Below are 19,692 nucleotides of genomic sequence, written 5' to 3' on the forward strand. Positions count from 1 at the left end.
ACAGGCACTCGGCAAAATGCGTAACTCTGCCGATCTGCTGAGGCATTCAAGAGAAAGGAGAAGGGCATTTGATAGGAACTAACTTTTCCTTGCCAGCCTCAACACCCAGTGTTATCGACATCCTTTATAAAGAATTGTATCTGCTGCGGGTTGATAATGGTGAGCAGGGGCTTTCATTGGTATAAGAAGTAATCTCAGTGACCTTGAGCAGAGAAGAAGGTATAAAAACCAAAGTGTTTTACTTGGGTGACTGTTCGGGCACCAGTTGAATTTCTTAGTTTCTGAGGAGGACGCGTTTGGGGGAAATTTCGTGAGAAAATGGCGACTTTAAATGAAAAAAAGACCTGCAGCGAACGGATGGAAAATTTCCGTCGTTTTGTCTGGAACCCAGAAACAAGGCTCTTTATGGGAAGGTCCTTAATTAACTGGGGTAGGTGTTCACATGCAAGAGTCTTCTCTTCCTTCTGGTAAGCTTAAAAAATGGGGGGGGGGGAGCAGGATGCGGAGGGGGTCATCCTAATGAATTGGACATAATGTAGTGGTAGATCTGTTATACTTGTTGAAAACATCAGTTTTCATATATGCTTCTGAGCTACTTTTAGGGTGGCCCTATACATTGAGTCAATCAGATCAAAACACTGAAGTATCATAGTTCCTAAAAAGGAAAGAAGAATTGAAACCAAATTTGGACCAAATATTTCAAAAGGAGAAAACATAACACATTAACTTATTAAAAGCTAAGGGGGATGGTTAAAGTATGATTCCAATGTTGCTGGCTATAGAGGGCTCTGGTACATGAAGAATTTTACTTACTCAGTGTTTTTTCCAATTATTTAGGAACATGTTCTGCTTTTATGAAATTTGTTTCTAAATCACTGTCTGCTCAGTAGATCTTGTCTTATCACTGTGTGTTAATGCAATCTTGTGTCTACAAGAACGATGTATTTGCTGTTGTACCTTCTGGGAAGGGCAGCCCTGATCATTCTAAGGAAGGTCCCTGCTCTTCCCACAGACCATTAAGAGCAGCTGCAAGTTTCCAGATGAGTTTTTCTGCCGTGAAACTCATGAATGTAGCTTATTAGCCATTCTTAAAACCACGATTTTACAGAAAAACTGAACCAAAATGTGAGTCTTTCCACTTTGGAGAGAAGAAGGTGCTACAAAACACCAGTGATCACAGGGAGCAGTTTCTGGTGGCACTCCCAAAACACTCATAGGCAGGTTGTGGGACACCAGCCACCTGTAAGACATGTTGTTCACACACAGACAGGAACAGGGTGCTGCTCTACAGCTCACACCAGAGTAAAATAGAGAGATGACACATTTTGTTGAAGGTGTAAAAGGCAGTGAGGTGATACAGGTCTAAAATCAACACACCTGAAATACTGACATCTGTCATCCAAATAATCATAGAATAGTTTGGGTTGGAAGGGACTTTCAAAGGCCACCCCCTGCAATGAGCAGGGACATCTGCAACTAGATCAGGTTGCTCAGAGCCCCATCCAGCCTGGCCTTGAAGACAAGGAGCAACTTGTTTTTCTCAAAGAAATACCTAATCTGTGTCACTTAGTTCATGCCTAATAAGAGGATAAATGATCTTAATATGTGAAGTTACTTCAAGAAGCCACTCAGTCTTTTAACCTTTAAAAAATCTGAGCCAAGCACCAACTACTTCAAAAATCCTTGTAGAACTGAAAAATTTGCAGCCAAATTTTTCTAGAAGGATATTCTTTTGAGCGTAAAAAAGATTATCTAAACCACCAGTCCCTTTACAGGAAAAACCTCCCTGGGGCCAATGGCAGAAAGGAGATGGCCACTGCTGCTGGGACGGTCCCAACCACGGAGCAATTGCCACACTGCCTTGCTTGAAAAATTAGATTTTGCCTTCATTTCTTTCCGCAGTGTGGATCAGCCTGTACTACCTGGCTTTCTACGTGGTGATGACAGGGCTGTTCGCACTCTCCATTTATTGTTTAATGAGGACAGTGAATCCATATGAGCCGGATTACCAAGACCAGCTGAAATCCCCAGGTACTGCCACCACTGCACAGGGCTGGGCTGGGCTGGGCGGCATCGGCAGAGCGCGGGCATCGGGGGGACAGATGTGGAACAAATCAGGTCGATTCTCTTCAAACAATCCCTGAAAAGCTTAACCTCCTCCTGAAAACACTTTAAGGCTTACATTTATACATACATTTATATTAATTTTATATATTTCTGTCCATCTTAATATATTTTATACATTGTATGTGTTACATATTAGCATATTATATATATATTATAATTTGTATACAAATATACACCTCCACTCCCCATGGGCAGCGGTCAGGCCCTGGGGAAACCCTGGTTTCTGCTCCAGCCCCCCAAGGGTTTCGGGGTGCCCAGCAAGACCAAATGGCACTGGGGTGAGCAGCCCACGGTGGGTATTTCCACACTTACCAGCAGCATGGAAAGTTCCTTGGGAGAGCAAGAATCCTTCCCTGATGGGATGTGCTGTACCAGCAGCCAAGCACATAAAAATAAGACAAAGACACGCGGGATTAGAAATAAAGATTTGAAGTGAGACATGAAGTGAGACTGGGGAGGGATGAGATCATATCAGTGAGAGATCATCAGTGTGTACTGCTAAAACTTCAGCCCCTAATGGCCCATTTTTACAATCGGAAGGAAAAAACCTGCCTTTTCTAAGCATAGCCCTAGAAAGTATTCTGTTTGCCTTCTGCTGAATATTGAAGTTTCTTTTCCCAATATTCAGGAAGTTCCGTGTTTGCTGGCAAAATACGTCCTGTAAAATATTAAACCTGGCTCTTCCAAAGCCTGGTTCTCCCACTGCAGTACGATCTGTTTCTTTAACCTGACATGACTAGCATCACCGTTATTTTTAACTAGTCCTGGGCAAATCCAGTGTGATCGCTGGAATGATTTCACAAGCTGTTCTGATAACAATACGGACATACATGAAAAGAGTTAAGCAGCAGTGGAGGCTTTAAGTTTTTGGTTAAACAACTGAGACCTGAGAACATTTCTAAATGTGGTTAAAACCTCCCCAGCAAAGCCCGGGGATCTCCTACACTTACGAGTCTTGATGCAGCACAATCACTATTGTCCATTTAAAGAAATAATTTTGTGCCTGGCACCTCTCCTCTGCTTTGCCTTCCCTTTTCTTCCCCCCCACCAAGGTGTAACTTTACGACCCGACGTTTACGGGGACAGAGGACTACGAATTTATTACAACGTATCCGACAACAAAACCTGGGAAGGTTTAGTGACAACTCTTCGAACTTTTCTGGAAGGTAAAAATGAGATTTCCTGCATTATATTGAAGAAAGATGCTGTCACATTTCCCGTAGTAAGTCTGAGGACCTTAAGTCAGTGTTTCTACTTTCTATTTGTCTTTCTGAAATCACAAATTTTGAGTGGAAAATGCCTCTTCTGAAAGGGAGGAGCAAGTCACTTCATGAATCTATAAACCAAACGTGTAAACATGTCTATTGAAAGCAGAGCCCAGCTTCAGAGCTTTAACTATTCTTTTTTTTAAATCTTGAATAGCCTTAATAACATTGGCTATTAGAAAGCTTGAAGGAATAGGGTAAAAAAGGTCTTCAAAACTAGTCTCATACTGTCCATTACTACAAATACCAAAGTACTGTAGTAAGTGTTGTGAAGCCATTGCATAGTGCCAGTAGAGAGCACTGTCAGTGTAGGTGAAGTGCTCCCTTCGCCTGTTCTTATCTGAATATATGTTCCTTGTGAGCCTTAATAGCATATTTCTGTGATTCTCACACACATTGTTAGGGATCTATTCCCTAACAACATATTGAAAAAAATTACATTTGAAATTGACTTTATATGAAACTTTCCTCATTCCATCTAAATCCAACTTCACTTGAAGTACAGTCTCCCATGGTATAACCTCCAGCTTGATATTGGAATATATAACATATATGGAAAGCTTCAGAGGGGAATTTCTCTTTCTGTCTTCACACATCTAGCATACACACCAGCTGCTCAGCATCTGAACATCAACTGCACCAGTGACACATACTTCTTCCAGGAGACCTTTGACGGCCCAAATAAAACAAAACTATCCTGCAAATTTACCTCAGATATGCTTCAAAACTGCTCAGGCATCGCAGATCCGACTTTTGGATTTCCAGAAGGAAAACCATGTTTTATTATAAAAATGAACAGGGTAAGTAGACACTCGAGATGCTGAGCAAGAAAGAGTTCACCAAAAACCCTCTGATAGCTCGAGTCTCCACTGGGGAGCTGCTGTATCATCTGCTGCCATGGGCTCTAATCTCTGTTTTGTACTGGGAAGAAAAGTTATTGTGCTTTTCCCGAGAGACTGGAGAATTACCAGAGAAATAGCAAGACTTGGTCACCATCCCTAGGAAAGTAATGCAGGGTAAAGCGACCTTGAAACTCATTCTCTAAGGCTTTGGGTTTGGTTTAGTTTCATTAATAGTGCTCCCATCCAACAAATTAGTACATAAAACAGTGTCATTCTGCGATACTGTGATCCCGTGCTTTCAGCTGAGGTGTTACGATGTGACAGTAACTGAAGTGCTTTCAGAAAGGTGATACTTGCACATCTAAATTCTCCAGGCTGCAAAGAAAAGCCTTAGCAGAACCTGCAAAACAAAATTAAAGCTTGGTGGAAGTTCCTTCAGTAAAAACTGTCAACGCTTTTGGTTTTTTGAGATCAAAAAAGGGAGCCTTCCATTCTTCCTTTATTTTTTTCAGGACATAGAATCATAAAATCATAGAATAGTTTGCGTTGGAAGGGACCTCCAAAGGTCACCCAGTCCAGCCCCCTGCAATGAGCAGGGACATCTGCAACTAGATCAGGTTGCTCAGAGCCCCGTCCAGCCTGGCCTGGGATGTCTCCAGGGATGGGGCATCTACCACCTCTCTGGGCAACCTGGCCCAGTGTTTCACCACTCTCAGTGTAAAAAATGTCTTCCCCATGTCTAGCCCAAATCTCCCGTTTTAGTTTAAAACAATTACCCCTTGTCCTGTCACAAAAAGCCCCACTAAAAAGTCTGTCCCCATCCTTCTCATAGACTCTTTTAAGTACTGAAAGGCCACAATAAGGTCTCCTACGGTTCTAAATACCCAGCTACAACATGGCATTTCACCCAGGTACGTAAGATGAGCCGATCTGTTTGCCAGTGTCTTATGCAGACACACATTAAGCATCCTTTGAAGCTCAATTATTTGCTCACTTTTATCCCCAAACATCTTCCAAGATGACCAAATGTGTGCTTTCTATTTCAGATTATCAAATTTCTCCCTGGCAACGGCACCGCACCAAGAGTGGACTGCACATATGTGGTAGGTGTAAGAGGTCTGAGTCTCAAAAATTTGAAGCACTGCAAATCTTACAGTAAGTAAAGTGCAGTTGCGACCAAAAAAATTACCCTGCAGCTCTGGAAATTACATCATTCTGGCCAAATACTGCGAATATTTTCAGTTTTGTACCCATTCTTGCACCAGCAGACATCCTAAGAACAAAAGAAAAAATGCTTGCTTTATTTTAGATCACCTGAAAATTTGGTTTTGTGTGCTGCAGAAAAGAACATTTGCTGTTTGCTTCCAGCTCCCACTAGTGAAGTTCACGCATCAGAGAAGCAGCTTCAGTCTCTCTGCTCATTTCAGCAGGTCCCCATTCACCAAGCTGCTATAAGAGCACGGGAACAGGCTGCCCAGGGGGGTTGTGGAGTCTCCTGCTCTGGAGACATTCAAAACCCGCCTGGACACATTCCTATGTAACCTCATCTGGGTGTTCCTGCTCCAGTAGGGGGATTGGACTAGATGATCTTTCGAGGCCCCTTCCAATCCCTGATATGCTGCGATTCCATGATAGAGAACACTTGCCCCTTTCCCTTAGCAATAGTAACAGCAGATTTCCACTTTTATTTGAAAAATAACAGTGGTGCTGCACTGACAGCTGAACTTGAATTTTAATACACGCTGCACAGCTTTTTGAAGCAGTAAAACAGTTGCCCAGGGCTGGCTTACAACTGCCCAGCCAACAAAACCTTCTTACTTGCCACACAGGGTGACGAGTCTCGCCCGCTGGAGGTGGATTACTACCCCGTGAACGGCACCTTCAACCTGCACTACTTCCCCTACTATGGGAAAAAGGCACAGGTGGGTGCTCCCGAATTTCATATTACCTTCCTTTACCTTTGTATAAGGTTAAATGTATGCAGCGCTGCCACAACCTTACGAGAACTGGAGAGAAGGATAATTTTAAGACTTTATTTTGGTGGTGTAAAATTGCCTTTTTCTTTCCCTTCCCAGCCCAGCTACAGCAATCCTTTGGTGGCTGTGAAATTTCTCAACATCACGAGGAATGTAGAAGTTAAAATAGTATGCAAAATCATTGGAGCTGGAATTACCTTTGATAATGTTCACGATCCGTATGAAGGAAAAGTGGAATTTAAACTGAAAATAGAAGACTGAGCCGCAAACGAGACACTACTCAGAAACATATGCGAAAAGTGAACTTACCTATTATCACATTCACCTCTATTTATTTTCTATGATCTCCATATAAATCTACACAAATTACAGTGCAAAAGAGACATTTTCTGCTGAAAGATGACCCTTATAGCTAAAAATCAAGATACCACTTGCAGTGTGTGAAGGAGGATGATCTCAATGTACATAGCTTCCTATTCCCTGGGTATGGTATTCTGCTGCCTTCATGCAAATATTTGTACAAAACAAGCTTTTTGCTAACATGCACAGCTATGCCTTCAAAGAAAATAAGTATAGAACCAAAATATCATTTTCAGTCACTTTTGAAACCGTAATAAATAATTGATGTATGATACTAAATCTTGGATATTGAGAAATAATTAGCTAGAATAGAAATCGTTTGAAATACTAGCAAGTAATATAAAATTCTCAGTCTGTTTTGTATACAATTATAAAAGTACATTCAAATTATCTGTATCTGAATGCACTGTTTCTTTTTTTGTACTAGTCAGCCAACTCAGATTTGTTTTTTAGTTGACAAATTAACGACCACTAAAGATGTGAACTTGAAATCTGGACTCAAGCTTACAGATTCTATTGTACCACTTAACAACTTCTGTATAACTTAATAAAAATGACCAGTAGGACTGTAACGTCCAGTTACATCCAGGTCAACTGTTCATTTAACTATAAAGAGTTTGGTTTTTTGTTGTGTGGCGTTTTTTTGTTTGTTTGTTTTCAGTAGAACAGCCCTTAATTGCTATGATGAGTTTTAGGTTACTTCCATTAAGTCCAGGATAAACATTGCACAGAAAAAAATATATTCAAGAGAAGAAATTTTACACCTTCACTGCCCAGATATTTTAGGAAGTGGGAAGATACAACAGGTGAACCCCATTTATTACAGTGGCATTCAGACAGACAGTTTGCAGAAAGAATCTAGTTGGAGGTCAATATTTCCGCTTCAAAACCAAAAATGGCATTTAAGCCTTTCTTAAAAAAGTTGGGCATTCTGCATTTCAGAAACAATAAGAAAATGCATTCTCATAGAAGATTTTTTCCTCTCTGCCCCTTTGCTCTTCATGTTTCAATTTTTATAGTGGGACTTTGCCTTTCCCTTAAGAGACTGAATGAAAATCAATTTTACATCCTTGTTGGGACACAGGTTTCCTCCTGCACATCTTTTCAAAATAATATGGAAAACAATGACATAATAAAGTATTTTTTATAATATAGTAATTCATGCTCAAAAGTAATTCAAGGTTGTCTATAAAGTTTAAATATTGCCCATTTTCCCATCTCCCTAGGGTGAAATGGGTGTGCTCGGCTCGCTCTCTGAAATGCCAGTACACCAATGCAAGCAGCATGGGGAATAAGCAGGAGGAGTTAGAAACCTGTGTTTGGGCAGGAGATTATGACCTGGTGGCAACTACAGAGACATGGTGGGACAGTTCACATGACTGGAATGTGGTCATGGATGGCTATATCCTCTCAGGAAAGACAGATCAGCCAAGCATGGTGGTGGAGTTGCTCTTTACACAAGAGAACAAATATGATGTATTGAGTATTGTCCAGGCATGGATGAGGGGCAAGTTGAGAGTCTATGGGTGAGAATAAAGGGGCAGGCTGGCAGGGGTGATACTGTTGTGGGTGTCTAGTACAGGCCACCAGATCAGGGTGAGGAAGTTGAGGAGGTCTTCCACAGGCAGCTGACAGTGGCCTCACAGTCACAGGCCCTGGTTGTCATGGGGGATTTTAACTTCCCTGATGTTTGCTGGAAGGACTCAGCAGCCATCCACAGTCCAGGAAGTTCCTCCAGTACATTAACGATAACTTCCTGATGTGAATGGTGGAGGAGCCGATTAGGAGAGGAGCCGACTAGGATAGGTGCACTGCTGGACCTCATTCTCACTAACAAGGAGGGTCTGGTTGAAGCAGTAAAGGTTGAGGGCTGCGTTGGTTGCAGCAACCATGAGATGGTGGAGTTCAGCATCTTGTGTGGCAGGAACAGAACAGCAAGCAGAATCGCAACCCTGGACTTCAGTAGGGCGAACTTTGGCCTATTCAAGCAATTGCTGGGGGAAATCCCATGGGACAGAGTACTTGAAGGTAAGGAGGCCCAAGATAGTTGATTAGTATTTAAGGACTGCTTCTACCAAGCTCAAGATCAGAGCATCCCAGCAGACAGGAAGTCAAGGAAGCGAGCCAGGAGACCTGCATGGTTAAACCGGGAACTGCTGGGCAAGCTCAAGTGGAAGAGTTTACAGATCATGGAAGGAGGGGCTGGCCACTTAGGAAGAATATTAGACTGCTGTCAGAGGATGTAGGGAGGCAACTAGATGAAGAGGTGCCCGAGGACTGGAAGAAAGTAAATGTCACTCCAGTCTTCAAAAAGGGCAAGAAGGACCTGGGTAACTATAGACCGGTCAGCCTCAGCTCCATCCCGGGAAAGTGATGGAACAACTTATTCTTGGTGCCATCTCAAGGCGTAACAGGGATAAGAGTCATATAAGGGCAGTCCACATGGCTCTATCAAGGGAAAGTCATGCTTGACCAACCTCATAGACTTTTATGAGGACATAACCAGCTGGCTAGATGATGGCAAAGCAGTGGATGCGGTCTATCTTGCTTTCAGTAAAGCATTTGACAGAGTCCCCCACAGCATCCTGTCTGCTAAATTGAGGAAGTGTTGTCTGGACAATCAGGTAGTGAGGTAGACTGTGAACAGGCTGAAGGCAAGAAGCCGAAGAGTTGTGGTCAATGGGGCAGAGTCAAGTTGGAGACCTGAAACTAGCGGAGTGCCTCAAGGGTTGGTACTGGGCCCAGTACTATTCAATATATTCATCGACCTGGGTGAGGGACTAGAGTGCACTGTCACCAAGTTTGCTGATGACACCAAGCTGGGAGGAGTGGCTGACACACCAGAAGGCTGTGCTGCCATCCAGTGAGACCTGGACAGGCTGGAGAGTTGGGGGTGTAAAGATTTAATGAAATATAACAAGGGCAAGTGTAGAGTCCTGCATCTGGGCAGGAACAACCCCAGGTTCCAGTATAAGTTGGGGAACAACCTGTTAGAGAGCAGCATAGGGGAAAGGGACCTGGGGGTCCTGGTGGACAACAGGATGACCATGAGCCAGCACTGTGCCCTTGTGGCCAGGAAGGCCAATGGCATCCTGGGGTGCATTAGAAGGAGGGTGGTTAGTAGGTCAAGAGAGGTTCTCCTCTCCCTCTGCTCTGCCCTGGTGAGACCACATCTGGAATATTGTGTCCAGTTCTGGGCCCCTCAGTTCAAGAAGGACAGGGAACTGCTGGAGAGGGTCCAGCGCAGGGCAACAAAGAAGATCAAGGGAGTGGAGCATCTCCCTTATGAGGAAAGGCTGAGGGAGCTGGGTCTCTTTAGCTTGGAGGAGACTGAGGGGTGACCTTATTAATGTTTACAAATATGTAAAGGGTGAGTGTCACGAGGATGAAGCCAGGCTCTTCTCGGTGACAACCAATGACAGGATAAGGGGCAAAGGGTGCAAACTGGAACACAGGAGGATCCACTTAAATATGAGAAGAAACTTCTTCACAGTGAGGATGACAGATACTGGAATAGGCTGCCCAGGGGGGTTGTGGAGTCTCCTACTCTGGAGACATTCAAAACCTGCCTGGACACATTCCTGTGTAACCTCATCTAGGTGTTCCTGCTTTGGCCGGGGGATTGGACTAGATGATCTTTCGAGGTCCCTTCCACACTGAGCAAATGTCACCATCAAAGCAGCGAAGCCAGGCTTGCGCAGTCACACTTTGGAGACACCCAAGTGACAGAAGTTACAAGATAAAGATCAAAATAAGCCCAGGTGAAGGAAAAGGGGCAGGACATCCTGCCCAAGGCACAAGAGGGATGACTGGTAAAAGCAAAACTAAGTGAAGGAGCAGCTGAAATCCCCCTTTACGCGAGGGCAGGGGGGACAAGACGTACAAAATACCAACAGTGGCAATGAAGACAGACACGTCCTCTGGGGGAGGAGCTCTCCAGCCTGATCACCTTGATCTTGGAGACTAAAGACCTTGGCCATCAGGGCCAGCAGCTCCACGCTATTGTACAGTCACAGCTGATTGAGTGTAAAGCGTTACACACCAGTTTTATGTAAGAAGTGATAATGACTGATAATATACAAGAACTAACCAGCGGCACAAAGTGTGTTGTGAATGAATCTAATAGTTTTGTTTTCAAGTTAAAAATTTGCCTTATTTATCAGTCTTTTAAACACTCTCATTGCAAGTCTCCAGTTCCTTAGACATCACAGAATTCTCATGGTTGGAAGAGACCTTTAAGATCATCACGTCCAACCATTAACCTAGTACTGCCAAGTCCTCCTCTAAACCACATCATTAAAAGATGCGTAGATGAGGTTCTTAAAGACCTCCAGGGATGGCAACTCCACCACTTCCCTGGGCAGCCTGTTCCAATGCCTGACAACACTTCCCATGAACAATTTTTTCCGAATATTCAATCTAAACACTCTCTGGCACAACTTGAGGCCATTTCCTCTCATCCTGTTGCCTGTCACTAGGGAGAAGAGAGTGACACTCTCACACACCAAAACATATATATAATATAAATTTGGTTCCAACATTTGGGATACTTTAGACCAAACAATATAACTGGGAAAAACCTGTCAGGCTACACAGGCTTTCAGTTAAGAAACTGAAGCAACATTATTTAAGAAGTAAATATGAGTAAAAACAGATTCCTGAGTTTAATGAGACGTTGATCAGGTCAGCCACCTGACTGAACAGGTGGTTGGCCGTGTCCCTGAAGCAGGAGAGGGGACAGACAGGCATTACCAGAGGAGAGGACAGGGTGATGGTCAGTGCCAGACCGTTCGCCCTTTTCCCTATCAGCTGTGCAAGGGAGAGGTCAGCCAGGAGAACAGGCAAAGAGAAGACAATAATATGCCACAAAACCACCACTGACTCCATGGTTTTTCATATCCAATTAATTCTTGTTTACAGGCTTATCCCTTAATGATGTTAAATGAAAATCTTAAAGATCAGCGCAGAGAGAACACAGCAGCTGCTTTGAGATGTATCTTCCTCTCAATACCTCCATCTATTCTTATGAATATCCATATGAGTGGTAAACCCAGTAATTAAAGTGTAAAGTCCTAGTGTCTACTAATAAAACTGATAAAAATTTAACAAAGTGCAGAATATAAACTACAGCAAGTTCAAAAAGGTTTGCCCTCTCCCTTTCAAAATTGCTAAGTACTATATATTAATTATTAAGTCTTTGCTTTATGGTCTCCCATGATGTAATTGCTATTGCACTTGGGAATTCCTCTCATCATTTCATATAACTGGTTTTAATCTCTTACCTGTAATACAAGTCAAGCAGTGATTGATTCTGCAGCAAATAAAGCTGCCTAACCACGTGCTGCTTTCCATAATTGGATGGACAATAACAGCTGTATCAATAATGCCTGCAGAAATTATTTTATGCCTTGTACATATATTCCCTTCACAAGCTTAATTTCTTTTAGCTACAAAAGTTCAAGCTCAAACAAGATTATCTTGTTTAACATAAAATAAAAATGCACATGAAAGAACAGGTATCCTTTCCTTTTCCTCAATGTAATCTGAAAAACTCTCACTGGGAATGAAGACTCTTCACTTGTCTTTCAGTGTCTTTTTCTTGGTACCAGAATGACAACAATGGACACACAGCATTTCTCGTTAGTTAAAAAGTAGAAACTGGGCTGAGAGTTTCCCTTTTTAGGCTTCCACCACATCTCTCTCACTTGCATTAAATTAAGAACTGAATTCTGGAGAGACACTTGGAATAATGTGCTCCATCATGAATGCGTGTATTTACGTGTAGTCTACTGGTGCCAATGTGGGAATTCTACCATTTCAATCAAAATATGTTCCAGAGGTTTATCACCATCTTTATCAACTACATCACTAAATATTAATTATTCTCATTGCAAGTTTCAGTCCTTGAATCTCACGTCGCTTTTCTCTCCCATACTGATAAAGCCTTCTAAAATTCTTTTTGTGTGATCCAACATAATCCAGTACTTCATCTTATTTCTTTTTTATAAACCAAAATGGAGTTCCTTAAATCTCTAACCAAAAGATCTTGACATTAGGTATTGAGTAATGAGAGGAAGGGCTTTCTTTCTGAGTCTTTCCCAATTTTTCCAATACCCTTTTTAATGATGATGCTATAAAATATGTAGGGGCAAAGTATTGATCTCACTGTATGTATTCAGATGGAAAAATCACTTTCCAATCCATCAGTTTTAACTAAACATCCAAAATCAGCTTAGCTAGTGCCTTAAAACACCGTGTAGGAGACTTACATGCAGTTCTTGTCCATCACGACACTCCGATCATTTTTAGGATCCCACATCTTCAGCACATAGTCTTAACTCCTGTAAGTGTAGCGTCAATGCTTTCTTCAAAATGTGTAGTTTAACTGTAACATTTTTCAGACATGCCCTGCTCACCAAAGCAATCCACATTAATCTGTCATTTTTGGTGTTTACTTCTTCTCTAACCAGCACTTAAAATTTTTAATTTAACTTTTTTCTCGCTTCAAGAAAACGTTAAACAGAAATACTATCTTACCTGATGGAGCTCTTCACTCAGTGATAATGCCACAAAACCTATTTTTGACCTATTTTTGAGCAGTAAACAGTTCATAAATCTTTAACATATGTCCTGATATTATAAAAAATGTTTTTGAAAATCAGAATGCAATGAAACACAAAAGGTTGAAATATATGCAACTTTCCTTAATCAGATAAAAAGTTGCAAGGTGCTACCATACTCATTTGATAAGACCTATTCTGTACTTTATCATTAATTTTATAACTAACCTTCCAGGTTTTTACTTGTCTTTTAGCTGTTTCCTTCAACATTTTTTATAATGTGAGGTTCAGGGCTAATCTCAGGATGTCTAGACTATGTTTAGATATGACTTCCTCACATCACTTTGAAAACTGGCACGCTAGCATTATTTTAGTTTACAAGAATTTACTCATGATTTTAAGGGTCACTAAAAATCACATCAGATATATAGAGATGTAGCATAGTACCTGGATTACCTGTTTTAAAAGAGGTAATTTACCTGCTTTAAATATGTGCTAAATGTTCTGCAAATTCTCTCAAATTTACATGAAAAAAGAACACAAACTTTGCCTGAAGTCCACAACTTTGCTGTTTTTTAGCATGCTACAATGCAGTAACTTTCCATTCTGCCCTCCTGACAGGTATGGGCTGGTATCATTACAATATTTACAGTGATGTACCACAGTGTGTATACAGTGACATTTTAAAAGATAAAATCTTTGAGCCTAGGTTTGGATTTCAACCTGTTTAAAACATCAAAAAATTTAAGAAACAAAAGAGGTGTCCACAGAACAAAGAAAAGAACTTGTAAAGATATTACGCTCGTTATTTTTGATTAACACTCACATCAGGACATTCTGTCTTTATCACAGCAAAGTTGTTAATCAATCATTATGATTTTTCTCTGGTTAATGTTTCACTTGTTAGGGCTCATGTACTTTTAATGTCTCTCAAGGGGCAGCAGCTCTCCAGTTGTGAGCAAGAGGCAGACGTAGCTGAGTGACAACCACCATCAGGCCAGATGAGGATTGCCAGTGTAACCAAATGTTGGAAGCAGGAATCACTGGTGCATGTCAGCTGTTGCCCTTCTTCAGTCCGCTCTACAAATTACCTGTATGGACTAGCTGGGAAAAACAGTTTATTACACTCTCCTTTCTACTGATGGTCACTCCATTAGTAATACATCAATATTTTATTTTCACTCTTATTATATTAACATTCTATTTCCAGATTTCCCATTATTATGAAGATTGCACAAATCCTGTATTTGCTGATAAAGAAATAAAGATATTTATCTTGTGACAGTTACCTCCTTCCATGAACAATTTAGCAAACTGCCATCTTCAGCCTCATTTATTTTTCCTTCTCTGCAATAGTGGCCTTACACTGGAAACTTTAGAAAAATCTTCCTACAGAGTCATAATTGCTTTTCTTTAAGACAAATAAATTCCTACAGGACAAGCAAAACAGTTTTCTTTTGCAACAAACAATTCAAGAAATCCTTCTTAACTTGTTACACAAGTCAATATAGACAGCCTTTCAAAGCTCAGCATCACTTTAGAAAAACAGTAAAAGATGCACACTGTTCCCAGGCTTTATCTGCAGTACCATTTCTCACATATATATGTATATATATATATATATATATCCACACACACACACACACACTTTGCAACTTTTCCTCTTCAGATCACAAAACGTTCTGACAAGAAGTAACAGCACAACCCTTCCCTGTCAATTTTTCCCCAAAGTGAGCCATTTATTATCATTTTTATTACCTTTACCATAATTTAATCCTTCTTAAATGGAATCGTAGTTTCTATCTCCTTACAATATTTTCTGCTTCCACAGATTTTCTCAACAATTTCCTGACCATTATTTCCTCTAACATTCTGTTCCTGCTTTTGACCTTCCTTTCTAACCATAGGTGTGGTGCCAACATTTTCACAGATCAGAACCATATAGTTTTAAATTATCTGCCACTTTTCAGTTCCTTTCATGTCAGGCCTAAGATTATAACATCTGTTCTATGCATTTTTTTCCCCAGTTAAGTTTCTACCACTACTCTTTTTCTTTGGTTTTTAACTAGTCCTTGTTTTCCCACTACCTTCTTCCCAACTTAGACTTTCTTCTCTTTTATGCCTCTCTGTAAATACCCTAAGTTTCAATCTGTTCTCTCTATTTCTTCTCTTTCCCTAAAAACTATGACCAGGTAACTGCCTGAAAACTAGCAAGTAACTGAAAAGTCAATAGACTTTCTCTTGTTATTGATTGTTGCCTTTACTAGAAAGCTCTCCTGAAACAAAGGTAATATAGATTAATTCCCCCAAACCACTCAAACGCTGCTTGTTTTAAACTCTCAAATTCTATTTGAGAGATTCATCAGAAACTGAAAGAAAGCTAAGTAACAGATTTTGAAATCTATGTTTTGCCACACTTTCACTCCCACCTTGACCTTGTCTCATCTAAGGTCTATTACAATGATAAAAACCAAAAGGAAACTGTCAGATGCTTTCAGCTTTCCTTACCTAACATCCCTGTACTCACTCTTCGCAGGTAAATCTTGGATTGTACACTGGAGATTTAGAAAATAAAACAGGAATAATACCCTTGGACTGTGCAGATGAAACTGCCATTCAACAGCAAAGAGAATTTGTATCTGCTGACTCAACTGTGACAAGAGCCTTGCTTCTAGCACTGCAAAGAATGACATCTCCAGTGAGAAGCAAAGCATTCAATTAGCCCTCCTCCCCCCGGTTTTCCTAGGCCCATAAAATAAAGCAATTTGCATGGTTCACTTATATTACAAGGTTTGATGCAATTAGAAAACATTCACGGCATATGAACAGCTCTGTAATAAGCACCTACATCCTCTTAACACAGAATCATAGAATCATTTTGGCTGGAAGAGGCTCTCAAGATCATTGAATCCAACCATTAACCTAACACGGGCACTAAACCATGTCCCTAAGAACCTCATCTATGTGTCTTTTAAACACCTCCAGGGATGGTGACTCCACCACTTCCCTGGGCAGCCTGTTCCAATGCCTGACAACACTTTCTGTTAAGAATCTTTTCCTAATATCCAATCTAAACCTCCCCTGGTGCAACCTGAGGCCACTTCCTCTCATTCTGTCACCTCTTCCTTAGGAGAAGAGACCAACCCCCTTCATGCTACAACCTCCTTTCAGGTGGTTGCAGAGAGTGATAAGGTCTCCCCTCAGCCTCCTTTTCTCCAGGCTAAACAGCCCCAGTTCCCTCAGCCGCTCCTCATCAGACTTGTGCTCCAGACCCCTCACCAGCTTTGTTGCCCTTCTCTGTCTGAACTCGCTCCAGCACCTCAATGCCCTTCTTGCAGTGAGGGGCCCAAAACTGAACACAGAATTCAAGGTGGGGCCTCACCAGCACTGAGTACAGGTGAACAATCCCTTCCCTAGTCTTGCCGGCCACACTATTCCTCATACAAGCCAGGATGCTGCTGGCCTTCTTGGCCACCTGGGCACACTGCTGGCTCACGTTCAAACACCCCCAGATCCCTCTCTGCCAGGCAGCTTTCCAGCCACTCTTCCCTGAGCCTGCAGCGCTGCCTGGGGTTGTTGTGACCCAAGTGCAGGACCCGGCACTTGGCCTTGTTAAACCTCATATAGCTGGCCTCAGCCCATCAATCCAGCTGGTCCAAATCCCTCTGTATGGCCTTCCTAACCTCCAGCAGATCAACACTCCCACTCAACTTTGTGTCGCCTGCAAACTTACTGAGCATGCACTTGTCCAGATCGTTTCTAAAGATACTAAACAGAGCTGGCCCAAATACTGAGCCCTGGGGAACACCACTCCTGACCAGCCGCCAACTGGATTTAGCTCCATTCACCACAGCTCGTTGGGCCCAACCATCCAAGCCATGAGCAGCCAAAGAAGATTTGTAAAGGCATAATTCCCTCAGAAAAAAACAAACAAAGAAAACCAAACAAACATGTAACACACTTAATATTTACTATAGGGTTTAAGTGGATCCAGGAGCCCTTACCACACACAGAGCAGTTATTAGACTGTAAGTTGTCTTCGCAGCGACCACCTGGAATCTGGGGAAACAACAAATCCCGACTCTGGCAGCAGCCTGCAGAAGGACTCCACCTGTTCAGTGCCTTCAGGTGACAGCAGAGGAGGTGATCAAACAAAACAGTTTAAGGGGGAATTATACAGAAAACAGATGAAAAAACTTGAGTGGAGGACATGGGAATGAATTTATGACAGAAAGCCAGGATTGAGGAATATGGAAAGAAGAGTTAGGACTCTGAGCGTGAGATTTTAAACAGAGAAACTGGACTGGAGCACTAAGATTAGCCTGACACTCTGAGGAACATCAAGACACATGAAAGAAGAGAGCACACAGGGTAAGACATTCCTTTTTGCATCATAAGTTACCGAGAGCTACAAGGACAAATTACTTAATCAAAACAAAAAAAAAATCTGGGCCTTCTGTAGTGCAGACGCAATATGCTGAGATGGTTAATTCTAGGTCTTGCGACGAGAGGAAGTGAAATGGTCTAAAATAACCCTAAAATTAGAAAAACCACAGAGCTTGTTAAAAATGCCCATGCGCGTTTTATTAATAAAAACTAACAGTGCCAAGGTTAAACATGTCAAACAATTATAGTCTCTTTATATTCCATAAAATATTACAGAAAAGTTTATTTGTGTTTCAATAAAAAGACTACTGTCTTAGAATAGGCAGCTGACAGTATTTGTGCAGTTAATTGTTTGTGAATAAATTTAAAAAGACTACCACCTGCCCTGAAATTCCTTTTATAAAAATGAACTATTAAAAATGATTGACAAATTTTGAGTTAAAAAACTTAAAACATTCTCTATATTTAATTTCAACTTTATAATAGATTACAGGAAGATGCTTATGAAACAAATACAAACATTTGTTTCAGTACATGTCTTTATATGATAGACTTATAAGTATGTAAACAACTATATAATAAAAAGATTCCAAAGTCTGCCTGTAAGAAATCAGGCAAATTTTACCATAAGCAATAAATCATTCCAAACCTTCAAGACATTTTATATAGCTGCACCAACTGGCAGTAAACATTTGCCAAAAACTTTTAAATTCATATGTCCCAACATACAGTGAAAAGTATATAAACTTGATGGAATCACAATGTTAGATATAATTTAAGGGAAAATAAGTTCACAACAACATTTCTGGAATTTAACATGTAAAAAAGTATCTTTCTTGTTTGGTTCTTTGGACACTGCGTGATTAACAAAAGACACTACTACATTAGCTCACTATCCCTCAGAAAGTGGCATAATCAAAATACACTCCAAATAAATTGCCATTCAGTGTATTCATTTTCCAAAGAAGGATAGCTTTTTATTTCTCAATGATGTGTCTACATTTTCTTTAGCAAACTTTGCAAGAACATTTGGGGCAAAATCCATTTTCCTTCAAGTAAAAAAAAAAAACCCAAACAAAAAAACAACCAACAAACCAAAAACCCCTAAAACAAGAGTAAATAAAGGCTCTGCATTAACACACTGGTATCAAAAACACACATCCACATCACATTTAAAAATATCCTACATAAAACAATCCTTGTTTGCTTATTAGAGGTGCAATTTCTAAACTCAGAACTGCTTACCAATATTCTCCTTGAGGGATGGGGCAAGGTATTTGAGACACTTCTCCCTAGAACAATTTATTCCTGAAGCTTGCTGAATTTTAACAAAAAATAGTCTACAAGCAAAGGGCATCAGTCGTCATCATCGTTTTCATTAAAATCGTCATCGTCATCATCATCATCCCCAACATAAGAAACTGGTGTTTCAACTCTGGAGCCACTGTACTGAGATCCATTGGAACTTGTAGCCAACATCCCATCTCCACCATTAGAAAAGTCACTACAAAAAAAAAAAAGAAGAGGCCAGTTGGCATTGCCTAATGATTTGTCTCAGTTTACTGTGCTCTTAAATAGAAACATATATTTATTCCATTCCTTTAATGAATCTCCCACTGCTATTTTATAAATTGTCTTTAATACATGTCTTTAATACTTCAATACTTTAATACAGTTGAAGTAATTTTGAAATGGTTCTTATTAGATTTCTTTATGTTAAATATAAAGATGAAATCCTTTCACTGGCACCTTAGCAGTATCCCTTCCAGGCTTCTTCTAAAGTACATTTAGTGTTATGGCTACACAACTATCTAAGCCCTTGAATACTTTTATGTAGCACTGGACACTTTCATCAGAAGTGAGTAATGTTTTTCAGAAGCACTGATCTGATTCAAATACTTGCAAAATTGAGGAATTAAGAGCTTCTCCTTAATTCCTTGTTATTGCATGTCAAACCAGCATTGCTACATGTGCTGTATTTGTAACTTGAAATTGTTTTCTTCCCATTATGCTCCTCTTTCCTAATTTAAAAAAAAAAACAAAGCAACCCAAAAAACCTCTCCGGCATCTCATATTTTCCCCTCTGTGAGACTATCCCTACACTGAAAATACACCTCCTGGACCAGAAGTAGCTTTAGAGAGTATCCATATTGTGGATACAGTCTGAAATGTCTTG

The 19,692-nt window shown here is 40.8% G+C and overlaps 2 protein-coding genes across 5 annotated transcripts in view; one reads left to right on the forward strand and one right to left on the reverse strand.

The window, feature by feature from the left end:
* Positions 1–318: 318 nt before the first annotated feature.
* ATP4B (ATPase H+/K+ transporting subunit beta) lies at positions 319–6,471 on the forward strand (the record flags this gene model as incomplete). Its single annotated transcript, XM_080358086.1, has 7 exons — positions 319–430; positions 1,903–2,031; positions 3,180–3,293; positions 3,993–4,192; positions 5,281–5,337; positions 6,064–6,156; positions 6,310–6,471. The coding sequence occupies 7 exons, from the start codon at positions 319–321 to the stop codon at positions 6,469–6,471; spliced, it is 867 nt and encodes a 288-aa protein (XP_080214212.1).
* Positions 6,472–17,689: 11,218 nt separating this feature from the next.
* Positions 17,690–19,692, reverse strand: part of TFDP1 (transcription factor Dp-1) — a 47,354-nt gene continuing 45,351 nt past the window's right edge. For all 4 annotated transcript variants that reach the window (XM_080359937.1, XM_080359938.1, XM_080359935.1 and 1 more), the window contains exon 12: positions 17,690–19,020. In XM_080359937.1, coding sequence (XP_080216063.1) covers positions 18,873–19,020 — 148 coding nt within the window. In that variant the 3' untranslated portion in view covers positions 17,690–18,872. The remainder of the gene's footprint in view (positions 19,021–19,692) is intronic.

Source organism: Nesoenas mayeri, assembly GCF_963082525.1.
Source record: "Nesoenas mayeri genome assembly, chromosome: 1".
Classification (NCBI taxonomy): Eukaryota; Metazoa; Chordata; class Aves; order Columbiformes; family Columbidae; genus Nesoenas; species Nesoenas mayeri.